The sequence below is a fragment of the Phocoena sinus genome, chromosome 2, assembly GCF_008692025.1.
Source record: "Phocoena sinus isolate mPhoSin1 chromosome 2, mPhoSin1.pri, whole genome shotgun sequence".
NCBI lineage: Eukaryota > Metazoa > Chordata > Mammalia > Artiodactyla > Phocoenidae > Phocoena > Phocoena sinus.
Genome location: NC_045764.1, coordinates 6,734,581 through 6,750,966, shown reverse-complemented (window position 1 = coordinate 6,750,966; position 16,386 = coordinate 6,734,581). Strand labels below are relative to the sequence as shown.

Below are 16,386 nucleotides of genomic sequence, written 5' to 3'. Positions count from 1 at the left end.
ATAACCAAAAAGAAGCCTCATGTATGAAAGTATTCAATTTCAATGCTATTCAATTCAGTGCTATTCAGATTCAATGCTATTCTTAATATATGAATCTGTGAACAAATATTTCCAATAGGAGGGTTGGTTAAACACATGATGATCTGCTAATTGGATCAAACATTGGGTAACTATTATAACAACACTGTGTGAACACTATGAATAGGATAACAAATGTGTGTATCTCCAAGCTTCATAATGGGAGCAGGTTACAGGAGTACATATTTCCCATGATTACCACTGTGCACATATGTATATTCATTCATTCACTTTAGAACGGCTTTTGAGCGCTGACTGTATAACAGATGTTGGTGCTAGGTGTAGGAAACACAAAGGTGAAAGATATTCCTGCTCACACAGAGAGTCGGCCCAGCTGGAAAACAGTCATGAGAACAAATGGAAAAGCGTAGTCATTCACAAAATGCCGTTGGAGAACAGGAGGAGCCTTTAAGTTGGCCGAAGACTCGAAGAAGGCTTCATAAAAAAGCAAAGATTTTCATATGGCCAAAATTTGACAGCAGTGTAGAGAAAAGGAATCAGTTGTATGAAAGTGTAGGTACTGGAAATGACTCACACCTTTTTAAACATATGTATTGCGATGTAATTCACATGCCATAAAATTCACCGATTTAAAGCGTACAATCCAGTCCTTCTTAGTTTATTCATGCAGACATCACCACAATCTAAGCTTAGAACATGTTCATCATCCCAGAGAAGTGTCGTGTTCTCGCTCTTTCAAATCTCTTCCAATGTTAAATGTTTTTGTAGTAAAGAATCAAGGCGTGGGACTTCCCTGGTGGCACATTTGTTAGGAGTCCACCTGCCAACGCAGGGGACATGGATTTGAGCTCTGGTCCGGGGAGATCCCACGTGCCGCGGAGCAACTACTGAGCCCGTGCACCACAACTACTGAGCCTGCACCCTAGAGCCCACGAGTCACAACTTGTGAGCCTGTGTGCCACAACTGCTGAGCCCATGTGCCACAACTACTGAAGCCTGTGCCCCTGGAGCCCGTGCTCTGCCGCAGAAGAGGCCACCGCCACGAGAAGCCTGCGCACCGCAACGGGGAGCAGCTCCTGCTCGCCTCAACTAGAGAAAGCCCACACAGCAACGAAGACCCAGTGCAGCCAAAAATAAATAAATAAATAAATAAGTAAATGAAGGCGTAAAGACAGAAACCTTTGATGTCTGCCATTGTGGGAAAGCTTTATGTTGCTTGTGAAACAAACCACAAATATGTCATCATGTCTTTAATTTTTAATTTTATTAGTGACAAGGTAAATAGGTACATGAAAATCTTCACAGATATCTACACGTGTATTTAAATAAAGCAAGAGTTGAGTTCAAAGAGTGGGGCTTCAGTGGCGACTGGTCCATGTTGTTTACTTAGTGTATAAAAATCTCCAAGTTTATAAAACTTGATTTGCCCATTTTTTTCCCATTCTTAAAAGCTAGCTGCAAGTATTTCAAAAGGCATATCTAAAATATAGATGGATTCTAAGAGAAGCACGGCACATTATGAATGATGAAGGTGATTGGCTTTACATGATGAGAAGCAGATTCACTCAGTGCACTGGTAGAATATTCTCCATGCGGAGGGGGGGCGGGGATGCTCAAGAACGCACCTGACCTCAGTGTTCGTTGATGGCCGTCTGTGAACTGCCTGCAGGTGGCAGCGCCTGTCCTTCTAGACGGGGACGACTCTTGGCTGAGACTGTGAGCTTGGAGCTTGCCTCTGAAGTCCTCATACCTGCTCTGTTCTGGATCCAGCCTTGCCCCTGGCACCTGGAGTCTCCTCCAGGTGTCTGTACGCCCTGGCTCATAGGGTCCCAGACCTAAGAGTTCCTTCGCACAGGTTAGCTTAAAAGGCAATAGGTGTGTTTTCTCAGGGATCTTTTATTCTCTCTTGGCCAGAAGTCAGGCATGACGAGAAGAGTTAGGGCTTTATTTGGGGGAAGAGAGACCCATCTCTGTGATATGATTGGAGAGACATCCCTCCCTCCAGTCATCTTACAGAAACGGCCACCTCCCTGTACGACCAATTCTACCCAGACAACTAACACCTAAGACCCCCTGAGGCTGGTGTGGGACCCTCCAACTCTTTGAAACATGTGCAGTTCTCACCCAGGGAGCCACACACACTGGGAGCCAGACTTGGGTTCCTGACAGCTTGAAACCACTACTGTGACAGAATTTAACTCACAAGCGGGCAGAATACGAACTGTTCAGTGTGTTCGTCCATGTGCCTTTCGTTTGGTTTCCAAAGAAGTTGTGCAGCTGTAACCAAATGGCTCCTCTCCAGGTTAAGTCATGACCGAAAATTTAGTGTCTGTGAGTCTGGTTCATCTTTCAAATCAAGTGTGATTGTTGAAATAGGGATATAAATTTTCCAACTGCTTCATAAACTTAAGGATTTGGGTCTGCTGGTTCTATCATACTTAATATTCAGGATATTAATTTTAAAAATAACTAATGCCAGTGTAAACATGCTTTTGATACATAGGTCTATAAAATATTGCACATAAATATAAAATTTGTTCAGCATCTCTTCATAATAGTTTTTCATTATCATAAAAAGGATACAAACTTGGCAGACTGTATAAATTTGGCTGGTCAATTTTACTTGAAAAATGATACTGTTACACATGATTATGGATTATTTACAAGAGTTTTAAACATAAAGTTTCTGTGATGGTTAAATTAAAGACAATGGGAAAATAGCTTAAGTAAAAATTATTTTCCAAAGTCATGTACTATAAAGATTAGCAGTAAAAATGAATAGTAAAGTGGGAATAGGCAATTCTAAATAAAATCCCTAGGAACATGTTTTCTAGGTTCATCTCACATCTGCCTAACTTTATGTTTCCTCCTATTTATGTTTAACATGTCTTTTCTGTGAATATAAGTTTGAGGTGTAGTAGAAAAGAATAGGTGTTTAATACCAAGCTAAATGTTGGCATTGCCTCTTGTAGATATTAAAAATAATATGTTTACCCAAATTATTAAATTGCTTTTTTATTAATGGACTCTAGAAATTTTACCATTACTTTTAAGCACCACCTAGGGTCAAGAGTCCCTGGAAATTTGTATATTGCTAATTAAGTCAATGGAAAGATTATTATTATTTTTTTTTTGTAAAATGAAATACAAATGCAACTTTTTGCAAAGCTAACTTAAGCAGATGTGAGGCCCTGGAAAGTGTGAATAAAAGTAATTTCAGGTAGAAGGCAACAAGGTGTTGAGTGAAACGGTCTTCGAATACCAATTTGCTTTTCTTTAACGCTGTCTAAATCCTGACTAAGTTCTGCTAAATGATATATTATGCACAAACTGGATATCTCGGAAGGAAATCTAGTGAGTGATTTTGAAAACCAGCGAACCAAATCTTAATTTCCAAATCCTCTAGAGTATCAGCCTAGAGCCATGGAAAATAAATAAATAAATCGTTATCCTCACTTACAAAGATGATCTTTGCCGTTTCCAAAGTACTTTCACAGTCCCAACAGCATAGGTTGGTCTCCCTGAGCAGTAACGTCATTAGAAATGTTTCTTTTCCAGAGGGAGGTGTCAGATATTCCGTTGGATACAGTAGTGTCGGAAGGTTTGGTCCTAGTTCACCTTCTAAAGTCTATCCTAATTCAGACATTGCATCTTTGAGACTTCAGTTGGATTCATCTGGAAAGCAACCTCATGTTCCCATACCCATTTCAAAGTGTCTGCCAAATACGGAAGGACTCAAGCCAAAGACATCTTCCGCGATTGTCCATTGTTTCTGCAGCGTCAAGGATGCTTCCTTCCGGAAAAGGGTCACTGGGATCCGAGGCAGGTTTTCTAAAGCACAGTGTAGACAAGGTGATACCATGGCCTTTCCAATTCTTAGGACACTGGCAGGTAGAGGAAAACCTTGGTTGAACCTTCCTGATCGTTCTTTTCTTTGAACTGGACCAGTGTCGGAGTTTGTTTGGTCTTTGGTTTTCCTTTTCACGCCTCAGGGGTTTTCTCATTGGTCAGCTGTTCCCTGTCATTCATATCATCCTGGGGGGGTCTTGCTCGGTCAAAGAATCCGCACTACAAAGAGAGAAACAGGCTAGCAAGTCAGGTCATCCTGAGAATTTGTGAAAGTCCTCATTCTAAGAGTTTTCCCTTTATTTGTTGTCTAAGGAATTTGGTGCTCTGAGAATATAATCTGCCCAATTCTCCAAATTAGGAGGTGAAAGCAGTGTGTTCTTTACCTGCAGAGAGGAATTCATTGCCTACACAGAGCGTCTGTGTCCTTCCTGCCATGTCCATGGTGGTGGGAGAATGTTCATTTTATATAAACCACTTATGGACCTCGTATATTTTTCTGGGTTGCAGCAACCTGGCCCAAGGAGTCCCTCTCTGCTTTCGACATGTTTTCTGGAGCCAGCAGCAATGTGAACTGCCAGCCAGGGATGGCAGATTCCTGAAGTGGACTGTGGGCTACCTTGGGATGGACTGAAGGAAGAAGTGAGGAGGTGCTTGTCTATCTCTCTGCACTTGGTGGAACATACAGTATATGGAGGAAAATTAGATGGGTCCTTTATTTCAATCCCAGAACATCTTCGTGACTCTGAAAATCAGTTAGCAACTCGGGGAAGAGGTGATTATAGAATTTTCATTCTCCTGAATTTCAAAGGAGTACTTGGTCTAGGAGAATATAACTTTTCCTAGGAACCTAGAACCTTAATTCTTATTGTTTCTTAGGTTGGAAGCCCAATTTGTTGGGTTTGACTTATAACCATTGAGTCATCTTTCCTTTGTAGGACTAGTGCAATATTCTATCAATTGCTATGTATCGTTGCATCATTTACGGACATAAAGTTTCTATTAGTAACAGACTAACATGAAAGTCTATTTGTAAAGGTAGACTGTGCAATAGACCTTTGTGGGCTCAGGATGGCACAAAACAGCTGATCATGATCAGGAAAGCCATGATTTAACTCAAAAGGCAAGGTTTTCTCAGTTTATTAAGCATGCCTCATGTTGTTTCAAAATAAAAATACACTGATTTTGGAGAATGCCAACAATAGCGATTAACTAAGATGCGACTGGATTAATTACTTTCACAGTCATGTCACTGTGACATTGTTTCTATTTTGGAATGGAAAGCTCTGTGAAACTTGGCAGTACTGTGGTTTTGGGACCAGAAATTAACTCACATTGTAGACTTTTAGTAGAAACTTCAGCAAAACACATGAAAGAGTAAGTTAAGGCTTCTTAATGGAGATGGACTAGTTGGCAAGATCAAAAAAGCAAGTCTGAGAATATTAGAACATGCATGATCTATGTGGTGTCATTGAAAGCCCATGTAATAATTAATTACTATATTAATTGCATCCGTGTAGTGCTTATAAAGAAAACTCTCAAAGTATTGCTGATAGGGTTGTGTCAACAAAAAGCTTAAGATCTCGATTAATTAAATAAGAAAAAGAAGTCTTCATCATAACATGATCACTCCAAGCATATTGGAAAGAAGATCACAGGTCTTAGTTAACAAAGTCCAACTCTCTTTACATTTATTTACAAGAAATTACAAGATAAAAGTGGCAGTAAACACGCTCAATCTTCTTAAATGTCAGTTGTTTCACAAGCATACTAAGTTTGCCAAAGCAAACAAGACCATTTTCCCTTCGTGTCCCTATGTTGGAAATTCCCAAATCATGCCTCTAGCCTTGTCTTTTAAAATCCTAGGTATATCCTTCTAAATCGTCTCCGTGGCCTCTCTACTGAAAAAGGAAAAGAAAGCAAATAAACTTACCTTCCATAAAGCCAAGGTTAAAATGGCCAGAACCAGTAATCCAAGAAGTATTGCTAGTATTATTACCCATAACGGGATCGAGAAGGAAACATTTGGGGTTGCCCAAATAACCGATGTTTTAATCTGGAATGGAACATAAAAGAAATGAGCTCTAACTTGAAAACTACTGGGTGAAATAGAGCAGTAATTACCAATATAATACTGGGGGGAGTATTTCTGAAAGGATCCACGCAATAACTGAAATCACCCCAGGGGAGATTTGACGGTTCACAGCACTCGAACATGGCATCTTAGAAATTGGTACACTCTCAGGCCTCCCAGGTTAGGTGCAAGTCCATTTACAGACACTTGGTGGGTGTTTGGCTTATACCAACCCAGAAACCCTAGAATAGAATTGAGGTGGACCAGGAACCAACAAGGTGGAAAGGAGTTACCTTAAATTGGGTTGGACCTTTTACGGCAAAAAATGGCTAAAAGTAAACCCTACAAAAAGCCAAGTCTGCCCACACGTTTCTCCACAGAACTGGGCTCAACCTCACTGAGAGGTGAGCTTGCAAACAACCATGGACTGCTGGAGTGCAAGAAGGATAGACATCACCTAATTCCTCATTTTACAGATGTGAAAATTGAGTCCCAGGGGACTAAGTGATCCACAGATCTAATTTAGTGTCACTGCCTCTTTAGCCTTAGGCTCTGTGCTCTATCAAGAAAGAGCCCATCATTGCTCTAGTAATCACAGTCATGTAAGGCCATGATGCATTTTATGAAAGTAACTCACATTTTATGAAAGTAACTGTAGTCAGCGACATGAATGCTAATTGTCCCGATGTATTGGAGCTGCCCTCGGTCTTAAATCCAATTTTCAGTTGCTGTTGGGCCTCACTGAATTCCCCACTGTTGCAAGGGAACTTCGACGAAAAATGAGACCTTCCCAGCAGGACTGCACGCTCCATGTGTGCGACCCACCCCTGCCTCCCCACGTGGGAAGAAGCAGCTCTACTATAGCCCATGTGCTGGGGGCCTCTGCCTCTGGAGACTCCCAAAAAAACCAAGGAGAGACCCAGCCCTGCCGCACACACCTGCTGTCAAAGAAAAGAGAAAGAAAAATATTCTTGGATCTAAAATGTTATTCACTAAAGCAGGCCTATCTGGTTTTAGAGAGAAGTGAGCATCGCCTCAGTTGAACTGGTTCATGTGCTCCTGGTTTTAACTGTGTTGGTTGGAAGGATCCTGAGTCTCGTCCTGACCCACATGCAGAAACTCTAGGCCACACTTCCCTACCCCACCAGGAGGTGAGGGTGAACTCAGGGTGGGGTGGTGGTTCTGGTGCTTCCCCTGGCTGGAAACATGGGTGTTTTCAGAGCCTGTGCCCTAGTGCTGGGTCCTGCCTCTGCTCATGTCTTTTTTTTTTTTTTTTTTTTAATATTTATTGATTTGTTTTTATTATTTATTTATTTATTTTGGCTGTGCCTGGTCTTAGTTGCAGCATGCAGGATCTAGTTCCCCGCCCAGGGATCAAACCCAGGCCCCCTGCACTGGGAGCGTGGAGTCTTACCCACGGGACCACCAGGGAAGTCCCTCTGCTCACATCTTTCCTTCCACCTTCTTAACTAGGTTTGAGCATTCTGCCTGTGCTCTTCTTAGCCTGTCAAGGTTTTTATTGCTCCTTCATCCTGGTCCACGTCCCTTGTGCCACACACGTACTGATGACTTATCCACTTGATTCTCCAGCCCCAAGTATCATTTACATCCAGGCTGAACAACGACACTGATGGTGGTGAAACTGCTAGAGATTCCACGTGGTGAGGAATGCCGGGGACTTGACAGATGCTCTCAGTGAGAGAAAGCCTAGCGTAACCTACTCACCTTTGTACCTTCCTCCTTTACCCGTTAGCTTTCCTGGCCGGTGTTGCCCCTATTCATCCAGAGCATCGATAAGAGGGTTCCATGATAGCAACGTTCCATGACCACAGAGGGATCACACTCACCCTACTTGACACAGTTTGAGGACGGGACACATGGTACCAATTTTGAAGAAATGCATTGCAAGGACTCAAACATCTCCATTCCAGTAATTTACTTTGAAGTGATCCTCTGCATGGATATGGCTCCACAAGCCAGTTGGGGACCAGACAGTTTCTCTTTATATCCCTTTTCCTTGGTGAATTACATCTGATAATGTATGAAATCAGTGCTCAATCCTGCATCTTAAGGTGCTCAGAGAAAAGGCATGAAATGATAACTTAAAATAACCCTAATATTACTGGAGGCACACCGATACAGTTGTTTTTTTTTTTTTTTTTTTTTAACATCTTTATTGGAGTATAATTGCTTTACAATGGTGTGTTAGTTTCTGCTGTATGGCAGAGTGAATCAGCTCTATGTATACATATATCCCCATATCCCCTCCCTCTTGTGTCTCCCTCCCACCCTTCCTCTCCCACCCCTCTAGGGGGGTCACAAAGCACTGAGCTGATCTCCCTGTGCTATGCAGCTGCATTGCACTAGATATCTGTTTTACATTTGGTAGTGTATATGTGTCCATGCCACTCTCTCACTTTGTCCCAGCTTACCCTTTCCCCTCCCCGTGTCCTCAAGTCCATTCTCTGTGTCTGCATCTTTATTCCTGTCCTGCCCCTAGAACCATTTTTTACTTTTTTTTTTAGGTTCCATATATATGTGCTAGCATATGGTACTTGTTTCTCTCTTTCTGACTTACTTCATTCTGTATGACAGATTGTAGGTCCATCCACCTCACTACAAACAACTCAATTTCATTTATTTTTATGGCTGAGTAATATTCCATTGTATATGTGTATATCTTCTTTATCCATTCATCTGTCAGTGGACACTTAGGTTGCTTCCATGTCTTGGCTATCGTAAATAGAGCTGCAGTGAACATTGTGGTACATGACTCTTTTTGAATTACGGTTTTCTCAGGGTATATGCCCAGTAGTGGGATTTCTGGGTCATATGGTAGTTCTATTTTTAGTTTTTTAAGGAACCTCCATAGTGGCTGTAGCAATTTAAATTCCCACCAACAGTGCAAGAGGGTTCCTTTTTCTCCACACTCTCTCCAGCATTTATTGTTTCTAGATTTTTTGATGATGGCCATTCTGACTGCTGTGAGGTGATACCTCATTGTAGTTTTGATTTGCATTTCTCTAATGGTTAGTGATGTTGAGCATCCTTTCATGTGTTTGTTGGCAATCTGTATATCTTCTTTGGAGAAATGTCTGTTTAGGTCTTCTGCCCATTTTTGGATTGGGTTGTTTGGTTTTTTTGATATTGAGCTGCATGAGCTGCTTGTATATTTTGGAGATTAATCCTTTGTCAGTTGCTTCATTTGCAGATATTTTCTCCCATTCTGAGGGTTGTCTTTTTGTCCTGTTTATGGTTTCCTTTGTTGTGCAAAAGCTTTTAAGTTTCATTAAGTCCCATTTGTTTATTTTTGTTTTCATTTCCTTTTCTCTAGGAGGTGGGTCAAAAAGGATCTTACTGTGATTTACATCATAGAGTGTTCTGCCAAGAGTTTGATAGTGTCTGGCCTTACATTTAGGTCTTTAATCCATTTTGAGTTTATTTTTGTGTATGGTGTTAGGGAGTGTTCTAATTTCATTCTGTTACATGTAGCTGTCCAGTTTTCCCAGCACTACGTATTGAAGATGCTGTCTTTTCTCCATTGTATATTCTTGCCTCCTTTATCAATGATAAGGTGACCACACGTGCATGGGTTTATCTCTGGGCTTTCTATCCTGTTCCATTGATCCATATTTGTTTTTGTGCCAGTCCCATACTGTCTTGGTTACTGTAGCTTTGCAGTATAGTATGAGGTCAGGGAGTCTGATTCCTCCAGCTCCGTTTTTCTTTTTCAGTATTGCTTTGGCTATTCGGGGTCTTTTGTGTTTCCATACAAATTGTGAAATTTTTTGTTCTAGTTCTGTGAAAAATGCCATTGGTAGTTTGACAGGGATTGTATTGAATCTGTAGATTGCTTTGGGTAGTGTAGTCATTTTCACAATGTTGATTCTTCCAATCCAAGAACGTGGTATATCTCTCCATCTTTTTGTATCATCTTTAATTTTTTCATCAGTGTCTTATAGTTTTCTGCATACAGGTCTTTTGTCTCCTTAGGTAGGTTTATTCCTAGGTATTTTATTCTTTTTGTTGCAGTGGTAAATGGGAGTGTTTCCTTAATTTCTCTTTCAGATTTTTCATCATTAGTGTATAGGAATGCAAGAGCTTTCTGTGCATTAATTTTGTGTCCTGTTACTTTACCAGATTCACTGATGACCTCTAGTAGTTTTCTGGTAGCATCTTTAGGATTCTCTATGTATGGTATCATGTCATCTGCAAACAGTGACAGTTTTGCTTCTTCTTTTCCAATTTGTATTCCTTTTATTTCTTTTTCTTCTCTGATGGCTGTGACTAAAACTGTTAAACCTATGTTGAATAATGATGGTGAGTAGGCAACCTTGTCTTGTTCCTGATCTTAGGGGAAATGGTTTCACTTTTTCACCATTGAGAATGATGTTGGCTGTAGGTTGGTCATATATGGCCTTTATTATGTTGAGGTCGGTTCCCTCTATGCCTACTTTCTGGAGAGTTTTTTTTTTTTTTTATCATAAACGGGTGCTGAATTTTGTCAAAAGCTTTTTCTGCATCTATTGAGATGATCATATGGATTTTATCCTTCAATTTGTTAATATGGCATATCACATTGATTGATTTGCGTATACTGAAGAATCCTTGCATTCCTGGGATAAACCCCACCTGATCATGGTGTATGATCTTTTTAGTCTGCTGTTGGATTCTGTTTGCTAGTATTTTGTGGAGGATTTTTGCATGTATGTTCATCAGTGATATTGGCCTGTAGCTTTCTTTTTTTGTGACATCTTTGGTTTTGGTATCAGGGTGATGGTGGCTTCGTAGAATGAGTTTGGGAGTGTTCCTCCCTCTGCTATATTTTGGAAGAGTTTGAGAAGGATAGGTGTTAGCTCTTCTCTAAATGTTTGACAGAATTCTCCTGTGAACCCACCTAGCCCTGGGCTTTTGTTAGTTGGAAGATTTTTTTTTTTTTTTTTTGCGGTACATGGGCCTCTCACTATTGTGGCCTCTCCCGTTGCTGAGTATAGGCTCCAGACGTGCAGGCTGTGCAGGCTCAGTGGCCATGGCTCACGGGCCTAGCCACTCCACGGCATGTGGGATCTTCCCAGACCGGGGCATGAACCCGTGTCCCCTGCATCGGCAGGTGGACTCTCAAGCACTGCACCACCAGGGAAGCCCAGTTGGAAGATTTTTAATCACAGTTTCAATTTCAGTGCTTGTGATTCGTCTCTTTACATTTTCTATTTCTTCCTGGTTCAGTTTCGGAAGGTTGTGCTTTTCTAACAAATTGTCCATTTCTTCCAGGTTGTCCATTTTATTGACATAGAGTTTCTTGTAGTAATCTCTCATGATCCTTTGTATTTCTGCAGTATCAGTTGTTACTTCTGCTTTTTCATTTCTAATTCTGTTGATTTGAGTCTTCTCCCTTTTTTTCTTGATGAGTCTGGCTAATGGTTTATCAGCTTTGTTTATCTTCTCAAAGAAACAGCTGTTAGTTTTACTGATCTTTGTTATTGTTTCCTCATTCGATTTTTAATTTACTTCTGATCCGATCTTTATGATTTCTTTCCTTCTGCTAATTTTGGGGGTTTTTTTATTCTTTTTTATCTAAATGCATTAGTTGCAAGGTTAGGTTGTTTATTTGAGATGTTTCTTTTTTTTTTTTTTTTTTTTTTTTTTTTTTGTGGTACGCGGGCCTCTCACTGCTGTGGCCTCTCCCGCCGCGGAGCACAGGCTCCGGATGTGCAGGCTCAGCGGCCATGGCTCACGGGCCCAGCCGCTCCACGGCATGTGGGATTTTCCCGGACCGGGGCACGAACCCGTGTCCCCTGCATCGGCAGGCGGACTCTCAACCACTGCGCCACCAGGGAAGCCCTGAGATGTTTCTTGAGGTACGATTGTATTGCTATAAACTTCTCTCTTAGAACTGATTTTGCTGCATCCCATAGGTTTTGGGTCATCGTGTTTTCGTTGTCATTTGTTTCTAGGTATTTTCTGATTTCCTCTTTGATTTCTTCAGTGATCTCTTGGTTATTTAGTAGCATATTGTTTAGCTTCTATATGGTTTTTTTTTTCTTGTAATTGATATCTAGTCTCATAGCATTGTGGTCAGAAAAGATACTTGATACGATTTCAATTTTCTTAAATTTACCAACGCTTGATTTGTTACGGAAGATATGATCCATCCTGGAGAATGTTTCATGAGCACTTGAGAGGAAAGTGTATTCTGTTGTTTTTGGATGGAATGTCCTATAAATATCAATTAAGTCCATCTTGTTTAATGTATCATTTAAAGCTTGTGTTTCCTTATTTACTTTCATTTTGGATGATCTGTCAGCCCACTTGGTGAAAGTGGGCTGTTGAAGTCCCCTACCATGATTGTGTTACTGTCGATTTCCCCTTTTATGGCTGTTAGCATTTGCCTTATTGTATTGAGGTGCTGTTATGTTGGGTGCATAAATATTTACAATTGCCCTATCTTCTTCTTGGATTGATCCCTTGATCATTATGTAGTGTCCTTCTTTGTGTCTTGTGATAGCCGTTACTTTAAAGTATTTTGTCTGATATGAGAATTGCTTCTCCAACTTTCTTCTGATTTCCATTTGCATGGAATATCTTTTTCCATCCCCTCACTTTCAGTCTGTATGTGTCCCTAGGTCTGAAGTGGGTTTTTTGTAGACAGCATATATATGGGTCTTTTTTTTGTATCCATTCAGCCATTCTGTGTCTTTTGGTTGAGTGTTTAATCCATTTACATTTGAGGTAATTATCAATATGTATGTTCCTATTACCATTTTCTTAATTGTTTTGGGTTTGTTTTTATAAGTGTTTTCCTTCTCTTATGTTTCCTGCCTAGAGAAGTTCCTGTAACATTTTTTTGTAAAGCTGTTTTGGTGGTGCTGAATTCTCTTAGCTTTTGCTTGTCTGTAAAGGTTCTAATTTCTCCATTGAATCTGAATGACATCCTTGTTGGGTAGAGTAATCTTGGTAGAGTAACCCTAACCCTAACCCTAACCCTTTCATCACTTTGCATATGTCCTGCCACTCCCTTCTGGCTTGCAGAGTTTTTCTGAAAGATCAGCTGTTAATCTTATGGGGATTCCCTTGTATATTATTTGTTGCTTTTCCCTTAATTTTCCCTTAATTTTTGATAGCTTGATTAATATGTGTCTTGGCATGTTTCTCCTTGTATTTATCTTGTATGGGACTCTCTGCATTTCCTGGACTTGATTATTTCCTTTCCCTTATTAGGGAAGTTTTTTGAACTATAATCTCTTCAAATATTTTCTCAGTCCCTTTCTTTTTCTCTTCTTCTTCTGGGACCCCTATAATTCAAATGTTGGTGTGTTTAATGTTGTCCCAGAGGTCTCTGAGATTGTCTTCAATTCTTTTCATTCTTTTTTCTTTATTCTGCTCTGTGGTAGTCATTTCCACTATTTTATCTTCCAGGTCACTTATCTGTTCTTCTTCCTCAGTTATTCTGCTATTGAATCCTTCTAGAGAATTTTAAATTTCATTTATTGTGCTGTTCATCATTGTTTGTTTGCTCTTTAGTTCTTCTAGGTCCTTGTTAAACGTTTCTTGTATTTTCTCCATTCTATTTCCAAGATTTTGAATCATCTTTACTATTATTACTTTGAATCCTTTTCCAGGTAGACTGCCTATTTACTCTTCATTTGTTAGGTGTGGTGGGTTTTTATCTTGCTCCTTTATCTGCTGCGTATTTCTCTGTCTTCTCATTTTGCTTATCTTACTATGTTTGGGGTCTCCTTTTCGCAGTCTGCAGGTTCATAGTTCCCGTTGATTTTGGTGTCTGCCCCAGGTGGGTAAGGTTGGTTCAGTGGGTTTTGTAGGCTTCCTGTTGGAGGGGTGTGGTGCCTGTGTTCTGGTGGATGAGGCTGGATATTGTCTTTCTGGTGGGCCGGACTGTGCCTGGTGGTGTGTTTTGGGCTGCCTGTGAACTTAGTATGATTTTAGGCAGCCTCTCTGCTAATGGGTGCGGTTGTGTTCCTGTCTTGCTAGTTGTTTGGAATGGGGTGTCCAGCACTGGAGTTTGCTGGTTGTTGAGTGGAGCTGGGTCTTAGCGTTGACATTGAGATCTCTGGGAGAGCTCTCGCCGGTTGATATTACGTGGGGCCAGGAGGTCTCTAGTGGGCCAATGTCCTGAACTCGGCTCTCCCACCTTAGAGGCTCAGGCCTGACACCCGGCTGGAGCACCAAAACCCTGTCAGCCACACGGCTGCAGCGTCCATCTGCCATTATTGTTGCTTTCTTTCTCTCTCAACAACTGAGCATGATAACATACACCCTCTTTCTCCTGAACCGGGAGAAGCTGAAGGAGAACTGGTGGGAGCAGGACGGGCCACAGTCACAGTTGAGGCTTAACTCCAACAAAGTCAAAACAGCGCGAACCCCCTTCTTCCTGCGCCCTGCACCAACTTTCCCAGCATGTGAGCTACCGCATCACTTTCGCCTTCTGATACAGTTTTCAGAATGAGAATTTCGGAACTACAAAGGGTAGTAGTGGTCATGCACTCATAAGCCAGTTACAGTGACCTAGGAGATAGAAAATCTGGTGCCATGGACAATTCTGAGGTTTCTTATAAATGTTTCTTCCCCCTAAGCTCTAAGTCCACTAAGGAAACAACATAGTTTTGGTCTGTATTTTGTGCATGTGTTAGAGATCACCAAAATTTACTAATAGATAATTTACAGGAACACAGGCAACAATACTTTTCCATGTTCCCTCTTCTGATTTACCTAATTAATATCTGAAGTCACCTCCCAATGTTTCATTTTAACATAGGAAACAGTTCTAATTTTGTAAGTTAAAAAAAATGCTAAGCTAAAGGAGTTGAAATAAGGGCTGATGGTCTGTTCGAATTGTTGGTTTAATAAAAAGAAATGGAATGAGAAAATAGCTGCTGAGTTTTTGCTGAGTTTCTTTGCCACTTGGCTATTGCAGGCTTCAATGTCTTATCTATAAAACTAGTCTGTCGGCATACAGATGGCCAAAAGGCACGTGAAAAGATGCTCAACATCACTAATTATTAGAGAAATGCAAATCAAAAGTACAACGAAGTATCACCTCACACTGGTCAGAATGGCAATCATCAAAAAATCTACAAAAAATAAATGCTGGAAAAGGTGTGGAGAAAAGAGAACCCTTTTACAGTGTTGGTGGGAATGTAAATTGGTACAGCCACTATGGAGAACAGTATGGAGGTTCCTTAAGAAACTAAAAATAGAGCTACTGTATGATCCAGCAATCCCACTCCTGGGCATATATTCGGAGAAAACCATAATTCAAAAAGATACATGCATCCCAGTGTTCACTGCAGCACTATGTATTTACAATAGCCAGGACATGGAAGCAACCTAAATGTCCATCGAGAGATGAATGGATAAAGAAGATATGGTACATATATACAATGAAATATTTCTCACCCATAAAAAAGAACAAAATAATGCCATTTGCAGCAACATGGATGGACCTGGAGATTGTCATACTCAGTGAAATAAGTCAGACACAGAAAGAGAAATATCATATGATATCGCTTATATGTAGAACCTTAAAAACTGGTACAAATGAACTTATTTACAAAACAGAAATAGAGTCACAGATGTAAAAAAACAATCTTATGGTTACCAGGGTGGAAAGGGGGGAGGGATAAATTGGGAGATTGGGGTTGACATATGCATACTACTATATATAAAATAGGTAACTAATAAGGACCTATTGTATAGCACAGGGAACTCTACTCAATGCTCTTGTAATGGCCTATATGGGAAAGAATCTAAAAAAAGAGTGGATATATGTATATGTATAACTGATTCACTTTGCTATACAGCAGAAACTAACGTTGTAAATCACCTATGCTCCAATAAAAATTAAAAGAAAAAACCAACCCCCACCCCCCACCATGGTCTACCTGTGGAAACAAGCAGGAGAGGTCACTCACAAAGATCTAATAATGATATTTGGAGGTTTTTTTGCAGAAGTGATGGAAAAGTACAAATAAAATACCCCATTAAATTGAACAGGGTATGCTTATTAGGGTGTCTAGAAGCAGAAAACAGCTTTACAAGGTATAATTACAAAATCTGCTGGCTTTCTGTTTGCATTTGCTTCCAAAGAGTCTGACAACAGTCTTAAAACAGTCTCCGAGAAGATGATCACTGATGTCCTTATCCGTTCCAAAATCTGAAATTCTCATCACCAAAACTTTTGCCAGTCTGCTCCTGGTAACATTATGTTCATTTGAAAAATACCATTTCATACCCTTTCTCTGAGCCCTTTCAATGGAAGGATTATGCATGTCATATACGTTCACCATCTGTAATTAACTAAGGGGAAAGGACATAGAGATTTAAAGGAAGGCAAACTCAGTGACTTTGCCCCCAAGCCTGCATCCTGCTGTCCTCTCCTGCTGCCTTTAGGACTTGTATGTGGCACGGAG

At 40.5% G+C, this 16,386-nt stretch overlaps 1 protein-coding gene across 1 annotated transcript in view; it reads right to left on the bottom strand.

Moving 5' to 3' along the window:
- Positions 1-1,284: 1,284 nt before the first annotated feature.
- The window catches only part of ITGA8 (integrin subunit alpha 8), a 189,226-nt gene continuing 174,124 nt past the window's right edge, over positions 1,285-16,386 (bottom strand). The window contains exons 29-30 of the mRNA XM_032622802.1: positions 5,819-5,941; positions 1,285-4,107 (exon numbers count right to left, since the gene is read on the bottom strand). Of these exons, the coding sequence (XP_032478693.1) occupies positions 4,021-4,107; positions 5,819-5,941 (210 nt within the window). The 3' untranslated portion in view covers positions 1,285-4,020. The remainder of the gene's footprint in view (positions 4,108-5,818; positions 5,942-16,386) is intronic.